Source organism: Lissotriton vulgaris, chromosome 2_1 (assembly GCF_964263255.1).
Source record: "Lissotriton vulgaris chromosome 2_1, aLisVul1.2, whole genome shotgun sequence".
Taxonomy (NCBI): Eukaryota; Metazoa; Chordata; class Amphibia; order Caudata; family Salamandridae; genus Lissotriton; species Lissotriton vulgaris.
In genome coordinates, this window is record NC_141687.1 from 31,155,374 (window position 1) to 31,182,486 (window position 27,113).

General features: G+C 48.1%; 1 protein-coding gene across 11 annotated transcripts in view; it reads right to left on the reverse strand.

Annotated features, from left to right (window-relative positions):
* The window catches only part of ATG9A (autophagy related 9A), a 302,329-nt gene that overhangs the window by 145,122 nt on the left and 130,094 nt on the right, over nucleotides 1-27,113 (reverse strand). For all 11 annotated transcript variants that reach the window (XR_015308324.1, XR_015308321.1, XR_015308320.1 and 8 more), the window contains 2 exons: nucleotides 10,863-11,611; nucleotides 9,700-9,853 (listed from right to left, as the gene is read on the reverse strand). Coding sequence is in view for 3 of the 11 variants with exons in the window: in XM_086954371.1 (XP_086810497.1) it covers nucleotides 9,700-9,853; nucleotides 10,863-11,611 (903 nt within the window). In the remaining 8 variants the exon portion in view is untranslated. The remainder of the gene's footprint in view (nucleotides 1-9,699; nucleotides 9,854-10,862; nucleotides 11,612-27,113) is intronic.

Consider the following 27,113-nt stretch of genomic DNA (forward strand, 5'->3'; position numbering starts at 1 on the left):
CTGGGCCAGGGACAGACTAATTTGCATGTAGCCAGGTTCTGAGAAGGGATGGTGCAGTGAGCTAAAAACGGTGATGGATCAAGCCCGGATCTGTTGACTGGGTACGAGTGTTTTGCTTAATTCAGATACTCTGTCCATCACCACCCCCTTTTCTGAATCGTTTGGTCCACCATGAGCGTGGAAGGGTATGCTCAGACATGAGTCCCTTGCTCACTGCACCATCAGGATTCAAGCAAGCCGGGCCGACGACGGCTGAAAGGCCAGAAACCGGTCCCCGGAAGCTTGTTTCCTTTCCAGTAAAAGAATTGGCTTGGTAGTTTGGTCTGCCCTGTTCCCATGATGCACTGGGCCAGGGACAGACTAATTTGCATGTAGCCAGGTTCTGAGCTGGGATGGTGCAGTGAGCTAAAAAACGGTGATGGATCAAGCCCTGATCTGTTGACTGGGTACGAGTGTTCTGCTTAATTCAGATACTCTGTCCATCACCACCCCCTTTTCTGAATAGCCCTTCCAATTAAAGCATTAAACGCCGTCGTGTCTTCAGTAGGCGATGTTTTGACATTATAGGACTGAGTATCAGGCGTAGTGTGTGGCTCATCAGGGTCAACAGGGTCAGTCCATGGTTAAGGTTCCTCCTGATCTGTGTCAGCAGGATAAGTAAATTCATCCTCATTGTAACCTTCCCCCACATCCTCATTGGTACGTGTGGGAGAATAGGCAAAGTGCTGGGTATATGACTCCACAGGGTCAAAAAGAACAGGTGAGGTGGCAGAAGGAATATGCTACTTACCAGTATGCATCTGTTCTTGGCATGTAGGGCTGCTGACATTCATATCTGTGCATAGACCGCCGCCTAGTGTTGGGTCCGGATGATCGCACATTGTTGTCCTGGAAGAGTCTTCGAAGTATCACGAGATAGGTGGCTCCTCCCCTGGACTACAGTGCGCATGGGCATCGACTCCAGCGGAGGGGAGGGCGCGTGGGCTGATGTCTTCGCTGAATTGTGTGCGGGGTCCTGGGGGTCTGTAGATGAGGGTGCCTCTGAGAGTGGTCTTGGGGTCGGTGTGTATCTGGAAGTAAAGATGTTCGGCGGCTGTGAGGGTGTCGTTGGAGTTGGTCGTGATGCGGATGGTGTTCTTGTGGACGATGGCGATGCCTCTTCCTATTACACCTGACCCACAGGATGAAGGGGACGGGGATCAGGATGAGGACACTGACGCTTGGGATGATTGTCACACTGACCCAAATACAGACAATGACCCTGATTTGTATCCCTCTAGACCTTCCTCACCTGATGGCAGCATTGGTTATCTCGAGCTCCTTAACAGGGTCGCTCATTACCATGGGGTAGAACATCACAAGAAATGAAATCCAGTATTTGTAAAGCGTACAATTACCCGAGGGTGTCAAGGCCCTTGGGCCGTCGGGAAGAGTAAGCAAGCTACTGCCCAGAGGCACATGGTGCTGGACTAACCTGCCCCCGGCACCTGGGATCGAACCGTGAACCCCGTGGTCTGGAGTCAGGCGCCCTGGCCTCTGCGCAACACCTCTTCCACAAGGAACCTTTAGAAGATTTTCTTTCCGAGACACTTTCTTCCTCCCAAAGAACAACTCATACCTTACCCTTGCTGAAAGGTATGCTAAAACATACGGACAAGGTCTTTAAGGATCTCGTAAGGGCTAGAATTATCACTCCTAGAGTAGATAAAAAATACAAATCAGCTCCTGCCAATCCTATTTATACTAAAGGACAGCTACCCTTAGACTCTCTTATAGTCTCCAATGCACGAAAGAAAGCTAACTCCCAAGCCACAGGAGACACCCCTCCTCTGACAAGGAGTCCAAGCTTATCGATGCCTCCGGCAAAGAATAGCTTCGCAGGCTGCAAATAACTGGTGGACTGCTAATGCCGATGCGCTGCTAGAATAATGGGCTCACTATGATGAGCTAGAAAAACTAATACAGTACTTGCATGACCAATACAAATCTAAAGCTAACAACCTTATACAGGAAGGTAAGCTTATTACTAACACCTCCATTAAATGTGCACTGAATGCACATTTAATGCATCTTGTGCAATCAATACAAGTGTATTATTGCGCAGGCATGCTTGGCTCAGGATCTCTGGATTTAAGCCAGAGGTGCAAACCCCCATTCTTAACCAGCCATTAGATAAAGAGCATCTTTTCGGCCCAGCATACCATGCTGGAAAAGATGAAGGACACTGAGGTCGCAAAGTCCATGGGGGCTTTACAGTTACGAGGTTCCTTTTGCCGCTCATTTTGGCTCAAAAAGTATGTCCACTGACCATGCCTCCTCCTCTTATAAGGGTAAAAATCAATCTCCCTCGCCCAGAGGATATTCTAGAGGAGGTTATAGAGGAACCAATAATAGAGGAAGAGGTAATTCCTCGCGCTCTTCCCCAGCAAATAAACAATGACTTCCCTCCGCTATGTCCCGATCATCCCACTCCTGTCAGGGAATGTCTCTCCCAATTCTTACCTGTCTGGAATTCAATCACCTCAGACAAGTGGGTACTACAAATGATCCAACATGGTTACTGCCTGGCGCTTACAAACACTCCACCAAATATTCCTCCAAGAACACATGCAATGTCACCGGAACATCTCACTCTCTTAAAGCAAGAGGTTCTATCTCTGTTACAAAAGCACGTCTTAGAACCTGTTCCATTAATGCATCAAGGGACAGGGGTGTATGCCCTGTATTTCTTTTTTTTTTTTTTATAATTCTTTTTATGAATCAAAGGAAAAGCAATCAGCATTACAAAGTATACCATAGCAAAAAGTATTTTCAATGCAATACCATTATTATCAGGCAGTTGCAGAAATTGTTATCACGGGTTGGTAACTGAATTACGGCGACGGTGGATCGTCATGAGTCTGGAGAGTCGGTGGGTACAAATGTTACCTCAAAATACATTCCAATCAGTCCATATTTGGGATCACTTCTTGGGGTATCCCCTTGCCACATACACCGTCTTTTCTCTGAACCTACACCAATCCATGTCCCTCTTCCAGGCTGTAACGGTCGGTGTCTGTGCGGCCCCCACAGCTGGGCAATATTACGCTTCGCTACCGTCAATCCCGGTGTAACCCATGTAATGCATTTGTTATTAATATCAGTGGGCTCCCACACATTTAGAAGGCATCTTCTGGGTGAATAGTGAGTTCAAGGACCTCACTGAGAATGTTGTGTATTTTCCGCCAATACCCCTGTATGTGTACACACTCCCATAGTATATGTAGGAATATTACCTCACCCCCACAGTGTCTCCTGCAGTCCCCGGCATCCGCCCTCCCCATTTTCACTAGGCTTGGCCCTGTGATGTAAATACGGTGCAAAATTTTAAGCTGTACCAGCCGTAGTCTAGTAGATATTGCCACCTCCTTCGGAGAGGCCACCGCCACTGTTCAGTCCTCGTCGTCAAGGAGTATGCCATCTCTCTCCCATTTCTCTCTTAGGCCCTGGAGGGGTTCACTAGAGTTATTTACCAGCTTTTTATAAGTTAGGGAAATGGCTTTTTTTGGCAGGTAGCCATCTAGTATGCTGTACTCGAGAGGCGAGGACTCAGGCGGAGCAGCCCCCTTCTGGAGGTGCGACAGTAGCTCGTGTCAAACCTGGATATATCTGAAGTTTTCAGTGGCGGCCATATTATACTCTTGTTGCAGGGAGGTGAACAACATGACGTCCCTCCTCATCCACAGGTATCCTATCTTAGAGATGCTTATAAGTTCCCACTTGTCAAAGCCCTTAGATTTCCACAGGTTCCCAAGTAGGCCCGGGTCCCACAGTGCGGTTGCTAATGTCACCTTATGCTCCCACCCCAGGCTTCTATTGGCAGCATGCCAAACTTGTACCAAGTGCTTAGTGGGTCCCGTCAGATTAAATTTCCCAGCCTTCCAAAATAGAGCCCTATTATAGTTCCCGCCCGTAATCTATCCATTTCCCTGTATTTCTTAATTCCCAAAAAATACGTCTCTCTCAGGCTTATACCAGCCCTCAGACTGTTCAACCTCTACATACAGTTGGACCACTTCCACATGGTCACACTCCAACAGGTGCTCCCACTACTTCAACAAGGCGACTTTCTATCCACTCTAGATACATCCTCCTAGGGGACCTCAACTTCCACCTGGAGAACAACGACAACAACACCACCACCCTGCAGGACAACCTCGCCAACCTCGGACTCAAGCAACTGGTGAACACCCCCACCCAGTACACCGGACACACGCTTGACCCAGTCTTCTCCTCCAGCAAGTACATTTCCTTCAGCCACTCCACCGGACTCCACTGGACAGACCACAGCTGCGTCCACTTCAGCTTCAGAAAGACCACGACCCACCACCACCCGCAACAGGTTCCCCGCAGGAGCTGGAACAAGATCACCACCGACCAGCTCACCACATCACTGAGCCAGAACCCGCCCGCCAGCTCAACGGACCCCAACCAAGCAGCCATCAACCTCACACAGTGGATCACCAACTGCGCGGACGACCTCGCACCTCTGAAAAACCATCGCAGCAGGCCCGGCAGCAAGAAAGCCTCCTGGTTCAACGACAACCTCAAGAACTCCAAGAAGAACTGCCGCACTCTCGAGAAAGCCTGGCAAAAAAACCTGACTACAGACAACATGACCGCCCTCAAGCACACCACCCGCAAAGACCACCAGCTGATCCACACCAACAAGAAGACAGCATTCAAGGAACGAATCGACGACAACGCACACAACAGCAAGGAGCTCTTCAGCATCGTCAAAGAGCTCTCCAACCCCAGCGCCGGAAACAACGACATCACTCCCTCACAAGACCTCTGCGACTCACTCGCCTCGTTCTTCCACAGCAAGATCGCCGACATACACAACAGCTTCGGCGCACAGACCACGCACCCAACCACCGAACCGACGCCCCCCACCACCACCATCCGCGCCTGGACCCCGGTCAGCACCGAAGACACCATCCACACGATGAACACCATCCACTCCGGATCACCAACCGACCCATGCCCCCACCACATCTTCAACAAGGCAGACTCCGTTGTCGCACCCCAACTCCGGGACATCATCAACCGCTCCTTCAGCACCGCCACCTTCCTGGAGAGCTGGAAGATTGCCTAACTCAGCGCCCTCCTGAAGAAACCATCAGCAGACCCCACCGACCTCAAGAACTACCACCCCATCTCGCTCCTCCCTTTTCCTGCCAAAGTCATCGAGAAGACCGTCAACAGACCGCCTTCCTCGAGACGAACGGATCCCTCGACCACTCGCAGTCTGGCTTCCGAGCCAACCACAGCACCGAGACCGCCCTCATCGCAGCCACTGACGACATCCGAGCCCTGCTCGACAACGGGGAAACAGCGGCCCTCATCCTCCTGGACCTCTCCGCGGCGTTCGATACTGTCTGCCACCGCACCCTAGTGCAGCGCCTCAGCAACATCGGAATCCAAGAGAAGGCACTAGAGTGGATCGTCTCGTTCCTCACCGGAAGAACCCAGAGAGTCCGCCTCCCCCTGTTCAGATCCATGGCCACCGAAGTCATCTGCGGCGTACCACAAGGATCATCACTCAGCCCCACACTCTTCAACGTCTACATGAGCCCCCTCGCAGCCATCGCGCGCCAACACAACCTCAACATCATCTCCTACGCCGACGACACCCAGCTGATCCTCTCCCTCACCAACGACCCAGCCACCGCCAGAACCAACCTACACAAAGGGATGAAAGACGTAGCCGAGTGGATGATGAACAGCCGCCTGAAACTGAACTCAGGCAAGACGGAAGTCCTCATCCTCGGATCATCACCCTCTGCCTGGGACGACTCCTGGTGGCCCCCTGCCCTGGGCAGCGCACCAAAACCAACGGACCACGCAGGCAACCTGGGCTTCATCCTGGACTCCTCCCTCTCGATGACCAGACAAGTCAACGCCGTCTCATCATCATGTTTCAACATCCTACGCATGCTCCGAAAGATCTTCCGATGGATGCCCACCGAAAACAGGAAGACGGTCACACAAGCACTCGTCACAAGCCGGCTGGACTACGGAAACACCCTCTACACCAGAACCACTGCCAAACTCCAGAAAAGACTTCAACGCATCCAGGACGCCTCCGCACGAGGCATCCTGGACATCCCCGGACACAGCAACATCTCCGGACACCTGAAGGACCTGCACTGGCTCCCCGTCAGCAAGAGAATAACGTTCCGACTTCTCACCCACGCGCACAAGGCCCTCCACGACCTGGGCCCCAGGTACCTCAACAACCGCCTGACCTTCTACACTTCCACTCGACTGCTGCGATCGACCAGCCACGCCCTCGCCACCGTTCCACGCATTCGAAGAGCCACCATGGGAGGAAGATCCTTCTCCTACCTGGCAGCCAAGACGTGGCACTCCCTGCCCATCCACCGTCTGACCCTAGACCACCTCTCCTTCAGGAAGCAACTCAAGACCTGGCTGTTCGAGCAGTAGCGGACCCACCTCCCCCAAGCGCCTTGAGACCCCCCCGGGTGAGTAGCGGGCTATACAAATTTCTTGATTGATTGATTGATTGATAGGCCTAAGTGGTGAATTGATAGGTGTAATGAGCAAGTTAGGATTAGGAGGCGGAGAAGGAGGTGGATTGTAAGGAGGAGAAGGGTTAGTGCCCATATTCTTCTTTTTAGGAGGGGCATGGTGGTCCTCTGGCACGTCAGCTTTCAGTTTCTTTGCAATGGTTGCTTGAATATGTCTTGTTTTAGGATTTATAACCATTTTTTTCTGTTTTGGGTCGAAAATTGGCTCATTAGACTGAAGTTCTTTGAGGAAAGTGAATTTAACTCTCCGTGGAGACTTTGCTGCCAAAGATTTCTGCTCCGAGCCCTTGGGCGTTGGTAATTTGGGCTCAGTGTGTTTGGGCTTGTCTGAGTCCTTGGTTTTCTAGGCTTTCGTCTTTGAGTCTTTGTTTTTTTTTTAATATTTTAATTTTTCCGCAAAGAAAATGGCACATATACCAAGTATTACAATTACTCATCATTACATTTAGTGGGTTTGGTAGAGCTACATTTCAGGGTGTGTATCAACAATTGCACATTCATTAGTGTACAATAATGCAGTGCATGTTCATTACATTACATTATTAATACCCTTATTCCAATACTTCTGGATCTTTGGGTATGATTGGTAAGGTGCACAGCCCTCCCCTATAAGTTTTCCACCCTTTCCATAGTCGTATCCACTTTTTCGGGCAACCCCTGCGTACATACACAGTTTTTTCCGCCACCGTAGCCACATCCATATCTTTACACCAGTCTGTGAGTGTGATGGCGGTAATAGCTCACCAATGTCTAGCGATATTCCTTTTAACTAACATCATTCCTAAGGTTGCCCATGTTTGCCTTGTGGTGTTAAAGGTCTGTGGGTTCCGATATGTTTAGCAGGCAGCGTTTGGGCTCAGGTGGGACTGGACTGCCACTGAATCATGTGATCTTGTCCATTTCTGATCTCCAGTATATTGTTATTGCAGGGCAGTCCCAGATAGTGTGGAAAAATGTGTTGATTGCCCCACAGCCCCTCAAACAAAGTTGGTTATCAGTATTCCCTATTTTATAAAGTGTTGGTTGTGTGTAGTAAACTCTATGTAGGATCTTAAATTGTATCAGGCGGAGTCTGGACGGGATTGCCACCTCCCTAGGTAAAGCTAGTGCATCCTGCCAGTCCGAATCATCTAATTCTCTCAACTCCTCGGCCCATTTGTCACGGAGTTTTTGCATGGGGTCCGGCACATTATTAATAATTTTCCAGTACGTCATGGAAATTGCCTTTTTATCCATGTTCCGTGAGTAGTCTTTCCTCTAGTGGTGAGGCCTCAGGCAGATTTGTGGCGGGCGGAATTGCTGCCTCTAAGTCGTGTTTTATTTGGCAAAACCTGAATCGTTCTACCGGTGCCATCTCATATTTGGATTGAAGTTGTTCAAATGTAAGCACCTTCCCTCGTACCCAGTGATCCCCGAGTTTGGAGATGCCTGCATCCCAATGCTGAAACCCCTTACTCTTGCCCAGCCTGCCCAATCTATCTGTGACCCAAAGCGGCGTCGCTTGTGTGATTGTGTTGTGCCATCCCAGTTTTCTACGCACTGTATGCCATATCTAGATCGTGTGGTTCCTCGGGCCCAGCAGTGTCCACAGTTTGTTGTACAGTGCACGGTAGGGGCCTTCGTCTCCCAGTTCCACCTATCTAGCCCATAAGCTGAGTCTTTGTTTTTGGAAGATTTCTGTACTGAATCTTTAGTCTTGGCGGATTTGGGCTCCAAGTGTTTGGCTTTGGATGGTCTCGGCTCCGAGTCTTTGCACTTGGAATGTCTCAGCTCTGAGTCTTTGGGCTTGTAGGGGTTCGGCTCCGAGCCTTTCGGCGAAGCAGGTAGAACCTTCAGTCCTGAAGGGATCTTGCTCTTATGTTTCGAAGCTGAAGGTGTCGGTTTGGCATCGGAGCAGGCTGGCTCGAGCCCGAAGACTTTTCTTTTTGTTTTGGAGCCGAGCCGGAGGGCGGGGGCCACCTGAACCCGAGGGCGAAGGAGGGACCGGAGCCTTTGTCTTTTGTGGGATGGGCATGGGGATTTGTACTCACGGTATGCTGTCCAGCAGTGATGTCTTCGTCTTCCTCCATGTCGGATTCAGCTTCGGACACTGAGACCTACCCTTCTTCCTCTGGCTCCGAAGCTGGAGGTTGGATGTCGGCATCTTCTCCAAAGATTTCTGGAATTGAGTTGCTCTGGTGCTGCATTTCGTGGCACTGAGCCTGACGATCACGTAGTGTCTTTTTCAATCGGAAGTATAGACACGAGCAGCAGCTTTTTTTTGGCATGTTCAGGGGAAAAGCAGAGGTTACATACTTCGTGCAAGTCGGTGCGTGGAAATTTAGCAGGTCACCTGCGGTCGGTTCGGGTAGGCCCGACGGCCTGCCACGAGGTTTTCAATGAAAAGCTTTCCAAAGTAAGACGATGCGCGTCGAATGATGGGTTGCGATTGATAACAATACCGTTGAGGGTGGTGGATGGCGCGTCAAAGGGGTCCGAAAACGGTACTGAACTGGAAAACAGCAATACACATCCGAACCCGATGCCAGAAAAAAACAATCTAAGGATGGAGTCGATGCCCATTCGCACTATCACCAAAAGGAGGAGTCACCTACCTCGTGACTACAAGAATACTTCGAACAAAAACAAAGTGCAAACATCTGGACCCAACACCAGATGGCAATCTATGCTAAAGCATATGATCTACAGCTCATATGCCTCGAACATATCATTATCGAAGGTAAGGAACTTTCCTTTGGAAGGACACACCTTCCTCCAGATTCCTCACGTACAGGAGGAGTCCCAAAGCAATACCTTGTCTTGGAGGCTGGATGAAGTATTGCTGCTTCACCAAGGAAGTAATGAAACACAGTCCTGGCAAAGCACTCACCACAGGATGCTGGGCTGTGAGGCAGTAATGTTTAGCAAACATATGCAGAAATGACCACGTGACCTCCTGGCTGATGTAAGCCACTAGAACACCGCTGGAGAGAGCTGTGGAAGAAGTCATGGTCCTACTAGGGAGGGCACAATTGTCCCCAGACATTAAGTGGTGACTCCTAGGAACAGCTAAGGTTAATAAAACTGATGGTGTGTGATGGAAAAATGAGGCTGGCTGAGTACTTACAGCTTTGTACTGGAAAAGTTGTGCAAACTCATCCCGTGTCTCGTATCGATGGGCATTGCCCTGCCAGTGGTCAGGCATGTAGTGGATGTGGGCCAGGATAACCTTCAGCAGCTGCTCCGGGCAGAAGACGAGGTGCTGGTCTGGGATAAATGACCTGTGAGTGCGAACAGCAAGAAGCACAATCAAAATCCAACAACTATAGGATCCCGGGGCAGGGCAAAGACAACAAAGCAAAGGAAAAATCCTATCTAACCATAATATCTTCACACATGTAAGTTGTGAAACTTTCTATGCTCAGAAAGATTTATTCTCTAATCACCAATTTTATTTAATCATTTTTTATCTCCATTAGTACATATATCAAAATATTACACAACTCAAACATATAGTTCTTTTTCTCCAAAACGTGGATAGAATAATATTTATAGCCACTAAACATATGAATATTGTGTACAACCAATACGGAAAAGGTTATGGAAAAGACACATGTATAACAGGTGTATACAATAACTGCATTGATTTTTGCTAAATGAGAAGGGTCCACATAAGATGTTTATGCTTTCATGAAAGTGGAAGGATGAACTGATTGGGATGAGAGTTGGTGTGTTGGATGAACAGTAGCGAGTATGGTGAAGTGGTTTCGGCAGACATATATTTTGTACTGTGATCTGCATTATCATTCACTATATATTTGAGTTGTGTAACATTTTGATATATGTAGCAATGGAGACAAAAATTCTTAAATAAAATTAGTAGTTAAAGAATTAATCTTTTGGAGTATAAAACGTTTCTTGACTTAATGCATGAACAAAACCAGTGTTATTACACCTACATCAATACAAGAATAGCATGACACACAAGCTCACTGGATTATATTCAAACACACATCACACAACAACAAAACTCATTATGTTAGCACCTGAGTATTGCACTACCCGGGTCCATCATGGCCCTCACCATTACACGGCCTCCACTGTCAGTGGACCCCCAAATTCACATGAACCCAGAAATCATGAGACAAGCCTTTCCCCATGACCAACCTCCTCAGCCCACTGCCCCAGAGTGGAACTGAACACCAAGCCCTGCTACTGAGTGGCAATGCCAGCAGGTCTTTCTTCCTCCTGTTCTACAACACGTTATATCCCCAGAAATGACCAACTGACCTGCAGACAGTGACAGCAATGCCCAGCAGCGTGACAGTGGTCAGCACATGCTCCACGGCCAGCACATCCTCGTCATAGATGGTCAGTGCAATGAGCACAGCCAGGATGGAGCCAGCGAAGAAGGCCACGTTCTTGGCCACAATGGTGAGCAGTGGAGACATGAAGCAGTTCATGTACTTGGAGGCAGGCTTGTAGCCCTTGCTGAGCCGCGAGTGCAGCTCGTGGTCCAGCTCGCTGAAGTGGCGCAGGTAGCACCGCCCATAGAGGGACCAGCAGCGTGCCCCTAGGCTTCCCGGCTCGCGCTTCAGCATCTCAGTGTAGCTGAAGAAGGCGTAGAGGATCTGCCAGACCAGGATGAGCGGACAGAGCAGGAGGTTGGCCACCCCGATCCACAGAATGCGGTAGCCCAGCTTCTCGGCCAGCTCCAGCCGATTGCCACCCTTCTTGTATTCACTCTTTACACTCCACTCGTTCTGGAAGAGCGATCCTGGACCCCAGAAGAAGATGAGCTCGAAGTTGTACTTGAGACCACGAGTGAGGAAGACGGTGTCCCCAAGCAGAGGCAGCTGGAAGCGGATTGGCAGCAGGGACTTGTTGATCATCGCCACCATGTAGTTCTTGAAACGGAGGATGCGGTGGTAGATGTCCAGCTCGGTCAGTTCCTTCTTGTGGATGCAGATCTGGTGCTCCTTCTGGATCTCTACAATGCGAGCCTGGACTTCCTGCCACGTGAAGTACTGCAGGTCAGACTGAGGGTCACAGAGAGAGAGAGAGAGGCATATATCAGAACCATTGGCATTGTGCAGCATACACCTCCTGTCACGTGAAATACTGCAAGTTAGACTTAGGGCAACAGAGAGAGAGACATATCAGAACCATGGACAGGGTGCAGCCTGGACCTCCTGGGGAAGGGGGGGGGGGGAGAGAGAGGGAGAGAGAGAGAGGGAGAGAGAGAGAGGGAGAGAGAGGGAGAGAGAGGGAGAGAGAGAGGGAGAGAGAGAGAGCGAGAAGGAGAGAGAGAGAGAGAGAGAGAGGGAGAGGGAGAGGGAGAGAGAGAGAGACATATATTCGAACCATTTTTTAGGGTCAGTGTGATGGACTGTGATTGTGAGGCCTAATATAAATGCTCTGCGGGCAAGCCTTCTCTTCCCCCCACCCCCAAACCTCATCTTTCTCTGCTGAACCTGCCTTGTGGGCCCCATAACGCCAAGTATTTGTGGTGGGAGCCCTTCCGAAGAATATGAAACTCAGCCCCTTGTAAGGCGTGTGCTGGGTGAGCATTGGGATACTCTGAAAGTTGTCTGTCCTATAGTAGACTCCAAAACTAGTTTAATTCTGGTAAAATTGTATTTGTTGTATGACCAGCATGGGTGAGACAGAACAGTCAGGATGACACAATATGCCAAATTGGAGAAGGAAAATACTACTTACCAGTCTGCATCTGTTCTCAGCATGTAGAGCTGTAGATTTGTATACTTGTGCATAGATCGCCACCTGGTGTTGGGCTCGGATGTTTGCACTCAGTTTTCGTCTTGGAAGAAGTCTTTGTAGTCACAAGGTAGGTGACTCTTCCTTAGGACGATAGTGCACATGGGCATCGATTCCATCTCCAGATTGTTTTGCCATTGAGGGTTATGATGGAGTTAGTAAGAAATAGAAAAGATGTCCATGTGTAATGTGTCTAAGTAAAATAGTACTGGAACAGATAGAGGTATCCGGGGAGGAGGGTGGGCATATACGAATCTACAGCTCTACATGCCAAGAACAGATGCATACTGGCAAGTAGCGTTTTCCGTTCGAGGCATATGAGCTGTAGATCGTATACTTGTGCATAGACTATACAGCAGTTATCTCTTTAGCTATAGCTACCTGTATCTGTTGCAGTGGTCTGAAAAGGTGTTCTTAATCCAGTCTGGCCCACAGTAGCGTGTTTGTTTTACCTGCACATCTACACAATAGTGTTTTGTGAAAGTGTGAGGTGTAGTCCAAGTTGCTGCTTTGCAGATGTCATCTAAAGGGATGTTAACTAATAATGCCATAGAAGCCCCTAATTTGCGTGTGGAATGAGCTCTGGGGGGAATAGTTAATGTACGTTTGGCTTTAGCGTAACATATTTGGATGCATTTAACATTCCACCTTGCAATTCCTTCTTTTGAAATGAGATTGCCATTATGAGGTGGAGAAAAAGGCCACAAAGAGTTGTTTAGTTTTTTTAAAAGGATTTTGTTTTGTCAATATAGTAGAGTAGTGCTCTTTTAACGTCCAGTGTGTGAAGAGCTCGTTCTGCTACTGAGCCTAGTTGTGGGGAAAAAGACTGGGAGCTCAACAGACTGGTTAAGACTGAAGGCAGACACATCTTAAGGTAAAAATGTTGGGTTAGGCCTAAGAACCACTTTCTTATGATGAATTTGTAAAAATGGTTCTTGTATGGTTAATGCTTTGATTTCACTCACTCTTCTGAGAGATGTGATAGATACTAGGAAGGCCAGTTTCCAAATGAGGAATTGTAGTTTAGTTTTTGCGAGGGTTCAAAAGGCGGACCCATGAGTCTGGTAAGGACAACATTTCAATTCCATACTGGAGAGGGTGGAGCTCTAGGTGGAATTATTCTTTTAAGTCCTTCCATAAATGCTTTAATAGCGGGTACTCTAAACAAAGATAAGTGCTGTCTGTTTTGGAGATAGGCTGCTGTTGCTGCGCGATGTAGTCTTATGGATGTATATGCTAGCTTACACTGCCGTAAATGTCATAGATAACATAATGTTTTCAATAGAAGCATCTGGTGGATTGATTTTGTTATTTGTACAGTAAATTACAAATCGTTTCCACTTTGCGGCATAACATGTTCTGGTGGTAGGATGTCTAGCCTTCTTAATGATGTTCATGCAGTCTGGTGGGAGCTGTGAGACGTCGGAAGCGCCGGAGGGACTCGGCAGCGGTAAACTCACATCTCTGAGTTTCCAAGACGGTCTCGTGATCTGTGACACACCATCTACTTGTTGCTCAAGGGTACGATTACCACATTCGAGCATAAGGTCCTCATATGTAAGGTGGAGGATTGTGAATAGAGACCCAACTATTTGCCCTGACGAAGTTGCCAATGACAAGGCAATGAAACATGTCGGTCCAGTCGTAAAAACTTATGGTATCAGTTGAACCATTTTTAAACGTGCAGTTTGGCAGCACCAGAATAAAATCGACTGAGCCAGCCAAACTACACATTCTTAATATTTTTTGTTTGTTGGGTGTGGGCACTTTTGGTTTCAATAACTTTGTCTGTCCCACTAGGAAGTGTAACTGTACACTCCTTATCTTTCTCCTTCTCTATTCTCTCTGTTGCACATCTCTTCTGCACTTATTTCATCCTCCTTGCCAGGAAAGTAGCCGATGATGAGAAGTGGGTATACCGGTAATTAACAAACCGGGAACCCCCTCGGGTGTTGCGTCCGTGAGGTACTTTCCTGGCGTTCTCACATATTTTTTCTATGTGGGTGAGTCTGTTCACATTCATGTTTATATATTTTAAGGCATGTCCGGACCTGTAACACAGTAATATATATTAAAACTTCCGGGGTGAGCCAATATGATGTGTGGCCCCATTAGTTACAGAGTTTGAGAATTATATCATGCAGGCTTAATAGGGCTTTTTGTTTCATATGGGAGATTGAGGTAACCAAACTTTACGACTTCAGGTGCCAGATTGCAAGGTTGAGTTGACTGGGATCTGGATGCCTCATCTCGCCATGGCTCTGAGTGAGAAGCTTGGGTGAGAGTCATTGCTTTTGATGAGGAACTACTGATAGTTCCAAGAGGGTTGTGAACCATGACTGTTGGGCCCCTGTTGGAGCAACCTGGATCATTGTGAGGGAACGCTTCTTGAGCTTCCGAACCACTAACGGAATTAGTGGGAGAGGCGGAAAAATGTAAGCCACTTTGCCTGACCAGTTCATCCATAGCATATTGCCTTTGGACAATGGATGTGGATACCTGGATGCAGAGCTTGGGCATTCTGTGTTTTAATGTGTGGCAAACAGATCTATTTGTGGCTGGCCCCACATGTGAAAAAATGGAAGAAGAACTTGAGGATGAAGTTCCCATTTGTGGATCTGCGGTGTTTGACGACTGAGCAGATCTGCAATCTGATTGTGTACTCCTGAGAGGTGTTTTGTGGAATGGCCCGTCTCCATATGCTTTGAGCTAGGTGTGAAAGCTGTAGAGAGCATGTCCCCCCCTTTGTTTTTGGTTGCTAGTACATTGCTATCATGTTATCTGTATGGACGAGGACAGCTTTGCCTACGAGTTGAAAGGATTTTAATGCTAGAAAGAATGCCAACAATTCCAGGTTATTAATGAGGAGTGGTTTTTGCTGAGGGGTCCACATGGCCTGAAATGGTTTTGAAGATGAGTTCCCCAGCCGGTCAGCAATGTGTCTGTTGTTAGCACTACCTGTAGAACCGGGTCGAGGAATGGCCGCCCTTTGGAAAGGTTTTGTGTGTTCCACCAATGCAGAGCGTGGTATGTGCGGCTGTACACCAACACCAGATCTGTTAGCTGACTTGAGCCTGGTTCCACTAACGTGCCAAACACTCCTGTAGGGGGCGCATCTGGAGTCTTGCATAAGGGACGATGAGAATGCAAGAGGCCATCATCCCGATTAACTACATGAACACTCGCGCTGATAATGAGTATTGAGGTTGAAATTTGGATATTAGAGCTTGCATTCTGTTTATCATGAGAGGGTTAGGGTATGCTAAAGCTTTTGAAGTGTTTATTGTAGCCCCTAGATATTGTTGTTTGTTGGCTGGTTGTAGGTGGGATTTGGTGTGATTCAAAGTGAAGCCCAAGTTGTGAAGCAGCTGGATTGTCTTGTGTGTGTATTGCACAAAGCTGCTGTGGGATTTGACTTTTATGAGCCAGTCGTTCAGATAAGGGAACACGTGAATGTGTTGTCTTCGTAAGTGAGCTGCCACTACTGCGAGGCACTTGGTGAAGACTCTGGGTGATGTAGTCCCCCCAACTGGGAGGACTTTGAATTGGTAGTGTTGACCATCTACCACGAACTCTAGATATTTCCTGTGAGTGGGGTGAATGGGAATATGAAAGTAGGCGTCCTTTAAATCCAGAGTGGAGAGAAAGTCGCCTTGTTGAAGCAGTGGGAGCACCAGTTGGAGGGTGACCATGTGGAAGTGCTCCTACTGAATGTAGAGGTTTAACGGTCTGAAGTCCAGTATTGGCTTGAGAGAGCCATCCTTTTTTGGAATTAGAAAGTAGAGGGAGTAAACTCCTGTGCCTTGGTGATGTAAGGGAAAGGGTTCTATTGCATGTTTTTGTAATAGAGAAATAACCTCTTGTTTGAGGAGAGTGAGGTGTTCCGGGGACATTGGACGTTGTCTGGGAGGGATATTTGAGGGAGTAGAAGTTAGTTACAAGCAATAACCATACTGGAAAATTTGTCTTACCCACTTGTCATTGGTGATGGAATTCCAGACAGGAGTGGGATGGTCACTGCTTTGTGGTAGGAGAGGTGCGGGCATTGTTACCGCGACCTCTTCCCTTACCACGAAAGTATCCTCTGGAGGAATTGTTTTGAATGGGGCTCTTATAGGAATGAGAGGGATGCTCCAAGCTAATGGTTTTGGAGCCAGCCATGTAAAAGTAGAGACAAAATGAACCCCTGCCCCCCTCACATCTTCCATAGGGCCGCCGAAGTCATCGCACCCCAATTCGGATGAACACTCAACTCCTCCCTCTTATCTGGCATCTGCCCAAATGAATGAAAGCGTGCAGAGGTGAAACCCATTCTTAAGAAACCAACGGCTGACCCAACTGACCTGAAGAACTACCAGCCCATCTCTCTCCTCACCTTCGCAGACAAGGTAACCGAAAGACTCGTGAACGCCCAGCTGACCGCCTTCATCCTCCATCCTAGACGCATCCCAGTCTGGCTTCCACAGCAACCACAGCAACGAGACCGCCCTCCTCGCCGCCACTGACGACATCCGCATGCTGCTAGGCCAGGGACACACTGCAGCCCTCATCCTCCTAGACCTCTCCTCAGCCTTCGACACGTCTCACACCGCACGCTAGCCGCCAGACTCCACAACGCAGGAATACAGGAATCTGCCCTTGACTGGATCTAATCCTTCCTCTCCGGCAGAACCCAGAGGATCAGACTCCCCCCCTCCTCTCCGACCCCACTGACATCATCTGCGGAGTACCTCAGGGATCTTCAGTAAGCCCGACGCTCTTCAGAAGGTTTGCAGAAGCTTCATTTTGGCATTTGGATTAAAAACGGGGAATGGAATCTTCTTGGGGGGAATTGTGGGATGCTGATATGAATTATTGAGACTGCATTATTTTTAAAACGATGTTTAGCACTGACAGAAAATAATCGTTTTTATATTATTTTAATTGCTAACGTCTGCTACTTTAGAGCTGCATTAGATTTGGGGGGCTTAAGCAAATGAAATTGGGTCTTTTCTCGGTACACTCTCGGTCCCTGGCGGCCATCTTTAATTCCCGCGCGCTGACGGAGGTCAGCGTTTCACTCGTTGCACGCAGACCGGCCCTGCTGTTACTTAAGAGCCATGGTCTTGACGCGCAGTGGGTACGTGCAGCGGTCGCGCCAATGTCGCGACGAAGGCGCAACAAAGGCAAGACTGTCTGCGACCGTCCAAGACTGAACGGGACCAGGGGCCATAATTCATGCCCAGGATTCCCCCCCCAAACCAATTATACATTATTCGTCAGGTCAATTACTTAGCTTGCAAGGTAGGAGGGGCGTAAATTGTAATTTTTTATGTCCAGTAGAGGCCAACCAGTTGTGTAGTGGCTGTAGCTATGGTTTTAATAACCCTAGTACAAACAAAAGGGACTCCAGACAAAATAAAACATATAGTTTCTGGAGCATTAATTGTCGGTGCCTTCCAAAACATAAGGATGACATTTTTAATTTGTTAAATAGTGAAGGCCCGATGCTATTTTTTTAACGGAAAGTTGGTTAAACGATAGTTGTGGTCCGGATGTGGTATGCGCACTCCCCGATAACTATACTATAATAAGGAAAGACAGAATCCTCAGGAAGGGTGGAGGGATTGAGATTATTTATAAAAAAAGCTACTCATGTAAATGGGACGATCTCCCATTGCAGGAGTGTGAAGCTGCTCTTTTTAAACTTACTCTCTCTCCTCAACTCACTCTATCTGGGGCCTTGATCTATCGTCCTCCTGGGCCAGCTGGTTCATGGGTGCCCCTGTTGTCTGACCTGTTAGCTCCTTGGCTACTTAAATTAGCCAATTTTACAGTCTTAGGAGACTTAAATCTTCATTTGGAAAACTCGGACTGTCCTGCAAGTAAGGCGCTTATTGCTGATTTAGCTGCACTGAATTTCCCCCTTTGTAATGCTGGCCCCACTCATACAGCTGGTCACTCTCTGGACCCTATCTTCTCTAACCTGCCTGACATTAATTGACTACCGGCACTGCCTCTGTGTTGGATCGACCATTTTGCGGTTAAGTTTCAATATAGTAGTTCACTCAACCTGTCCCCATTGCCCTCTGTTGCATCAGGTCGAACCAGAAATTGGGAAAAATTGGATATTGCAACATTCAATCAGCTACTGTCAAATAATGCTCCGCCTTATAACTCCATATCACTGAATAGTATTTATAGTTGGATTACCTCCGCCGCTAATGTTTGCCTGCCAACCACGGCAAAAAAAATGTAATAACCACCGGCCTCCTGCTCCCTGGTTTACAGAGCCGCTAAGAGTTGAAAAGACCAAGTGTAAAGCTTTGGAAAGAAGCTGGAGAAGGAATTACACTCTGGAATCCAAAAACATCTATAAACCGCATTGAAAAAATATCATGCTACATGCAAGAAGGCACGAGCTGATTATGTCTCCTCTACTATTCTGGTGGCCAAAAAACGTCCTCGTACTTTATTTTCAATGGTTAAGAAGTTAGCTGGTTCAGAGACCCAACCTAGTTCGCCTGTTCTTGATGAACCACAGTGTGACTCTCTAGCTAACTTCTTTATAAATAAATGGTACAAATCCATCAGACATTAGGTGGAATTCGTGTGTTAAACCCGGCTCAGCTTGATAGGGAACGGGTACATACCATGTTTGAAGGCTCTCGGTTAAAATTAGAGCAGCGGTTTCTATTGGACATTGGTACCTTTAAAAATATTTTAGCGAGCATTATATCGGGCTCGCCATGCGACTTGATCCCCTCCTCAGTGCTTCTTCGGATGGAAGAACCTGCTTTAAAAGTAGTTATGGAGCTACTAAATGCTTCTCTCATGGAGGCAGTAATGCCAATGATTTGGAAACATGCTATGGTCCTGCCACTGTTAAAAATAACAAATGCAGATCCGGCCATGCCGTCCAACTTTAGGCCTATTTCCTTGCTCCTAAGTTTTTCGAAAGTTTTGGAGAAGCATGTGAATGGCCAATTAGCTATGTTTGTGGAATCCTTACAATTTTTGCATACATCACAATCAGGTTTTAGACCACATTGCTGGGTGTCACTGAGTTGTTACGTCAGCGCTTGGATGATGGTGATACAGTGGCCCTTATATTATTAGATCTAAGTGCTGCCTTTGATATGGTTTCCCACACCGTATTAATAAAATCTTTACAGGCATTGGGCATCGCTGGTTCGGCGCTTGGCTGGCTATCCTCCTTTCTATTGGAGAGAACCTTCCAGGTGTTCTCCTCTAGGGCCACCTCTAATTCTTTTACATCCCAGTATGGAATACCTCAGGGCTCTATTTTGAGCCCACTCCTTTTCAACATTTATGTGCATCCCCTAGCAGTGATTGCTGAAGCGGCAGGGCTTGCACTGTTTTCATATGCCGATGATACTCAGATCATCTTTTCTTTATCAGCTGATAGGAAACAGGGCCCGTCTACTCTGCAATTGGGCTTGCGCAATATTGCAGCATGGATGCAGATCAATTTGCTTAAGTTAAACGGGGATAAGACGGAAGTGCTTATCTTTGGAAAAAATTCTGAACACTGGGGCCCTCAATATTGGCCAGATGAAATGGGACCTTTACCCACTCCCACGTCTCTAGTCCGCAATCTAGGCTTTGTTATTGACAATGAAACAACAGGCAGTACAAATTGCAGCCACCTGTTTTACGATCTTAAAATGGCTAAAAAAAATAATCTGGATGCTCCCTGTGGACATCAAAAGGACGGTAGTCCAGGCGCTTGTAACATCTCGCCTGGACTACAGTAATGTCCTTTTTTTGGGGTCCAACAGAGATATGTTGCATAAGCTTCAGGTGGTGCAAAATTCTGCAGCCCGAATGTTATGCGGACTTCCTAGAGGGTCTAGCACGGTTAACGCTTTGAGAGAAGTGCATTGGCTTAAAGTAGAACATTGTATAAAATTTAAAGCCCTGTGCTATATGTTCAGAATTAAGATTGGCTCTGCTCCTAAATATTTACAATATCTGGTTCGCCCTTACTATCCTTCATCACTACTTTGCTCTTCTTCGGATGAGCTTTTTGTGATTCCTTGGATTAAGTTGTCAAGAATGGGAGGTCGTTCCTTTTCTCTGCTGGGGCCCACTATGTGGAATTCCTTACCCGCTGCAATGCGGAGGGAGAAGCTGCTTCCCAACTTTCGTAAACAATTAAAAACTTGTTTTTTTAATCAACACTGCTAATGTTAGAACTTTGCTGAGCTTCTGTTGGCTTGTGATGGGAAACCCTTATTGGGTAGCTGTGCGCATTATAAAATAAATTAACATAAGATAACATCTACATGGCCCCCATCGCCGCCATCGTCAGACAGCACAGGCTCAGCATCGTATCCTACGCCGACGACACACAAATCATCCTCTCCCTCACCGAGAACCCAGAAATCACCGAACTCAGCTTCCAGGAAGGAATAAGAAATGTATCCGCCTGAATGAAGGACAGCTGCCTAAATCTCAACTCCAAGAAGACAGAGGTCCTCATCCTCGGACCCTGCACCTCCGCCTGGGACAACACCTGGCTTCAACTGCCTCTGCATGCTCCGCAAGATCTTCAAATGGATCCCACCTGACTTCAAAAAGACCGTCACCCATGCATTCATAACCAGCAGACTAGACTACGGCAATGCCATCTATGCTGGAAACTTTTCTACACAAACTCCAAACCATCCAGAAGGCCGGAGCCAGGCTTATCCTAGGGACACAACGCCACGAACAAATGACCCAACACCTGTGAAGCCTCGACTGGCTCCCCGTCGAGAAGAGCATCACTATCAAACTCCTCACCCAAGCCTACAAATCCCTCAACATCGGACCCAAATACCTCAACGACCGAGTATGTTTCCACGTACCCAAGAGGAGCCTCGCATCCGCAGAAACAGAACCGGCGGGAGAGCCTTCTCCTCAATCGCAGCCAAATCCTGGAACGAGCTCCCCGTGAACATCAGATGCTCCCCCAACCCTCCACATGTTCAGGAAGGACCTCAAGACCTGGCTCTTTGACTGAACCGGAGCTGCTCCCCTCCACCCCCCAACGCCTTGAGACCCTCACGGGTGAGTCGCACGCTCTATAAACCACTGATTGATTGATTGATTGATTGCAAGGCACCCATGGACTTGGCAGTCATTATCCTTTTTCATCTTTTCTAAAGATGTTACAACTGTTGGCCCAAAAAGATGCTCTTGGTGAAGGGGCTGGTGAAGAAAAGCAGACTGCACTTCCTGTTTGCATCCAGAGATTCAGAGACAAGCGTGCCAGCGCAGCAAAACGCTGGTATTAAAAGCACACGAGGCAGTAACTGCTGCATCAAACGCACATTTTATTGAGGTATTTCTTATTAATTTTCCCTCCTGTATAAGGTCATTGGCTTCGTCTTTAAATTGATCAGGAAGATGTTGCGTTAGCTTTTCCAGCTCATCGAAGTGAGCTCTGTCATATCTGGCCAACAAAGCTTGGGCATTGGCAATCGACCAATAATTTGCAGCCTGTGACGCAATACGTTTTCCAGATGCGTCTATGAGTTTTGATTCCTTATCAGGAGGAGGGGTTTCGACTGTGCTTTGTGCATTTGCTCTCTTGCGTGCATTAGACACTACAAGAGAATCCAGAGAGACCTGACCTTTAATGTATACGGAGTCGTTGGGAGCTGCTATATATAGTTTGTCTTCCCTGATGTTAAGAATCCCAGCTCTGACTGGGTCCTTAAACACTTCTGGTGCATGTTTTAACATGCCGTTTGTAGGAAGGTGGATATCTGACTATGTGGTTACTCCAACTTTTTGCCTAGTGATTTGCTGGTTTTTGACTTAGTTGGCCTGGGGTCCTGCTATTCAGGGCCTCAGGCTATCTGCTCTTCCTATAAAATAGACTCCATGTACTTTACGTACATACCTGCTTGGGTATTGGGTCACCTTTGTGAGCCCCTGTATAGTGTACCATAGGTACCCAGGGCATAGGTGCATCCAAGGCCTACCAGGGGCTGCAGCATGTATTATGCCACCCCTGGCTGGCCATCCAAACTGACACCACAGGCTGATCACTCAGTTTGGGTAAGGTGGTGTAATCACCCCTTACTTAGATATAGTATACCTATATCTACCCATATATACAGACACATATGCACCTATAAGTCACTCCTATGGCAGGCCTTGACAATCCTGAAGGCAGAGTACTTTGTTTTATGTGAGAGGATGCCCTAGCATGAGCTGAGCCCCTCTGCAGCTTTCCGAACCATCTCCTTATAGCTGTTCTAGGTTATAGCCATACCATATACTCTTAAGTGCATTATAATCCTCGCGGTTAATGCTAACTTTGGTTTGGCTTTATCAAAACATGTCGTGTAAGGTGTCAAACACTTTGGAATACTACCCCCCACCGCCAGTTTTGGCGGCGGGGGTAGCATTCCACCCTTCTAGAGGGAAAAGACATGTAGTTACTGCTTTACCCGGTTAAAGTTAAACAGAGCCTCAGCATCACAAAATGGATGCTGCTGCCACAGACACGAGTCTGACCTCCTGCTGCTGGGGGAAACTCCAGCAAGGGCGGCCTGGATAATAGGTTTCCTGTCGAAGGAGGTGCTAGCACCTCCCCAGACAGCCTGTAGTGTATTGGGGCAGGGTTGGTTGAATGGAAAGAAGTTTTTCCAGACACTGCCTGTGGCACACAAGGTGCTCCATGCATTGCCCGGTTTAAAGCAGTTGCTGGGGCAATCCAGCCCCGCTCTGGCATGAAACTGGACAAAGGGAAAGGGGTGTAACCACCCCCTTCTCAGGTCCACCCATAGGAGGGGCCTAGTAGTTAATCCTGCCCATTTTCTTAGTATAAAGATAGGAGCTGTGTCCCCAGGACTTTAGATTATCCTGGAATAAAACTCTGATACAAAACTCTTGGACCTTCGATGTTCTATACCGACTAGAAGATTGAAGACATCTCCCTTGTGGTTAAGGAGTGACCACCCTGTGCAAACAGGCACCACCAGTAACTTGCCGGTCTGCTTTGTCGACGCACCCGCCAGAACCCGAAGACTCAGCGACACAGAACTGGACTCTCAGACTTCTCTGACTCCGACCCACATCCACAGCAAAGCTGAGACCCATGGCGGACACGAGAGACGTGGGACCGGACCCCTGGACATCCTGTATTTTACTAACAGTGCAAATACCGAGGCACCCTCGCAGTTGTGCATTGGGGTATGAGAAGCCCCAGACCCGAGCGCCATTTGCACTGAAGCTCAGTCCTCCACACTCCACGAGTGCTGCGTGGGGCCCACTCTTGCATTTCAGCTCAACGCGTCTTCTCGGTTGGTAGCCTGCTGGCTAGTTAGCCCTCCGAAGACTTTCCTTTGAAACCAAACTGCTTTCCTGGTTGCTCCAGGCTTGCTCCAGCTTCCCTGCAAAGGAGAAGCTCACCAGACCTTGCTGGTCTGCTCCGAAGCCAATCTATACGTCCTGCCTGGATTTCGTTTACCAAGGCTTGTTGGGTCCAGCCCAGATACCGACACCGCAGTCAACTAGATCCTTCGTGGGACAGCTCGAATCCAGCTCCTGGTCGTCGGCGACACCTCCTGGTCCTCGTGGCAGCAGAGACAAGCGTCACCTCTTCACCGGAAATCAACTCGACATCGCCTGGTTCCTTCCTGGTCACTGGCTAGTGACCCAGACTCTGTACCCTCTGCTTTCAGGTTCCTCACATCTTCGATTCACCCTTGGATCCACCCGGACACTTTTCCTCTGGGCGCCTGCAGCACTTCTTTGCAGATTTCCATAGAAAACATCGACGAAACCCAACACCAAAAGTCACCTATGCACCCGGGTTCCCTGGGTGAGGTAACAAGAGTACACCGGTGCTCCGGTGGGTCTTGACTCTCAAAGTGTCCTAGTTTAAAGGGGTTTTGTCGTAGTCCATCCGAAAGTGCCCTAAAACTGTAACTTTGTAACTCTTACGTTCTCCATTATAAGTCAATGGTAACTCGCGACTGTGTTTAGACACTACACGCGTCTCCCGTGGGTCTCCTACTTCCTAACCTTTGGTTGTTTAGTGTAGCCCCAGCAATTCCCTAGGCCCTAGGCCTATTCACTATTTCTGAAGTGGTCCTTATACCACTTATTTAGTATATGGTGTGTGAGGCCCCTAGGGCATAACTGTATTTGTGCAACTTATAGTCAGACCCTCCAGGATATCGCGATTTCGCGATTTGCCGCAAAATCGGCACTTTTTAAAAAATGCCGCGATTTTTACAAAAATGCCTGCGAAATCGGCATTTTTGTAGAAATCGCTGCATTTTTCGCTATATCCTGGGGGGTCTGCTTTATGTGGCAGATACTCAGCAGCATTGAAGCGTCACAGCGGGATGGCAAACCTCACACCTTCAGCCCTTGATGATCTGTTAAGAGGTGCTTCGAAGGTGACTGAGAGGGAGGGGCTGCAGGTTCAGGAGCTGCGACATCTATTCACATGCAAACAGCCCTGAATGTGTCATGTCTCTGCTATTTAGAGGGGGGCTCACACATTTCCTTTCTACCCAGGGCCCCAAACATCCGAGACTCGGCCAGATTACATCCCTGATTACACCGAGGCAGCACGTGGTTCTCTTCACAGAGCGTAATTACTGTCACTAAATTGTAAGCAAACATCGGTTCTTCAAACATGCAGTCTATAATTTAAGAAAATACAGAAATGGCACAATCGCACCCACACTGATTAACAGAGTGTGGAGGACAATCAGTACAATCAGTTCTCTTAGAGTATCTCCTGTAAGTACTGTACATCACAGTGGGGGATGGCATTTTGGACAGAGAGCCTGTCTTCTCGTTGTCTTGTTCAGGAGGGGGCGAGGAGCCTAAGATGATACTAGAATACTGCATGCCCACCCCTGTGCCCACCCTGGTGGATCCTGTTCCCTCTCCTGTGATGGCTCCTGCCCTTCCCTCAGTGATGGCTCCTGTCCCCCCATGTGGTGGCTCCAGTCCACCCCCGCCTGTGATGGCTCCTGTCCCCCCATGTTGTGGCTCCAGTCCACCTACACCTGCGATGGCTCTTGCCCCCCCTGTGGTGGATCCTGTCTCCGCCCTGGGTGGCTTCTGTCCCAGTCCTGGAACGGCCCCTGCAGCGAGGGTGAAGTTCTTGATGGGCCTCTTCTCAAAAGGGCTCAGCTCAAAATTAATATGGAAAGGTCGGCGAGTAAGTAAGTGAAGGGATGGGTGAATGGCTGGATGAATTAGTGAAAGGGTGAATGGATGAATGAAAGATTGAATAAATGGATAATGAGAGAGGATGGATGGATTGATGAGAGGGGAAGGATTAAGAGAAAATGTAAATAGCTGGATGTATGGGTGGAAGGGTAGCTGGATGATGGATGAAGGGAAAGATGGATGAGGGGAAGGATGATGGATGGAGGAGAAGGATGGATGGATGGATGGAGGGGAAGGATGGATGGATGGATGAGGAGAAGGATAGATGGATGGGTGAGGGGAAGGATGGATGATGGATGAAAGGAAGGATGGATGAGGGGAAGGATGGATGGATGAGGGGAAGGACAGATGGATGGATGGATGGATGGATGATGGGTGGGTGAAAGGATGGATGGAAGGAAGGATGGCTAAGTGAAAGGGTCGATGGAGAGAGAGAAAGGGAGGATGGATGGATGACTAAAAGAGTGGATGGGTGGAAGGATTAGTAAGTGAAAGGATGGCTGGATTGGTGAAAGGGTAAATGGCTGAATGGATGAGTGAATGGATGGATGGGATGAAGAGTGGATGGATAAGTGTACAGATGGATAGGGTGAAAGGGTGGATGGATAATGGAGATGAGTGAAAGGATGGATGAGGGGATGGATGAAGGGATGGATGAGTGAAATGATAGATGAAAGGATACATGATGGATAGGTTTGCAAACGGTTGAATATGTTTGGAAATGGCTGGGCTTACTTATATACTATTGCGCGAACTCTGATGTGTCTGTAAAAAGTACCTATTGTCCTGAAGTTTTGTCCTGAATTTTGAGCTCCTGTCCTGAATTTGTGTCCTGAATTTTGACCCTTTGTCCTGAATTTTTACACTCACCTCCTGAATTTGCACCAATGCCAGTTGGTCACCCTATTCGCTGGCTTGGAGACGGAGCGCCGTGCAGAGATGTCTGTCCCTCAAGATAAACAGACAGAACCACTCAGCCGAGAGAGCTGAGGCGCACACGGGACGGGGTATCTGCAGACGCGCGCTGGACAAGGGATGAAGTCAGAGGGTTGAGCTCACCTATTGCAGACCATTTCCCCCTGGGAGTGAGCCATGGGAAAAATCCGAGAAATTTAACACGGGCGTCAAGTGGCCCCATGTCATGGGTGTCAACTTCAACCAGTCCCCGCTTTTAAATCGGAGACAATTTGCAGGCTGACATTTTGCAACGAAACTACAAGTACCAACATGCAGTTCGCTACTGTTTAACAAGTGACCACTTGGCGGTTTTGACTGCTCTTTCTCTAGTGGTTAGGTCTGTCGAACGGGCATTTGGTGGGATATCAGGTCGTGTTCAAAATACACTGTACTATTTAACGTGCTTACTAATAAAAGGGGCGATAGGTATAGCCATCATTAGTGCAGCAGGTACAGTGGCACCAAGCTCTAAGGCTATTGCAAGACACAAACTGACCTGCAATGGTACGCCTCTTCTGGCGCAGGGCTTTGCAACGTGACGCATCTGTGAGATGCGTCACGTAGTAAATACCCCGCACCATGGTGCATCTTTTGCGCCGCCGCTGCGTCACAAAA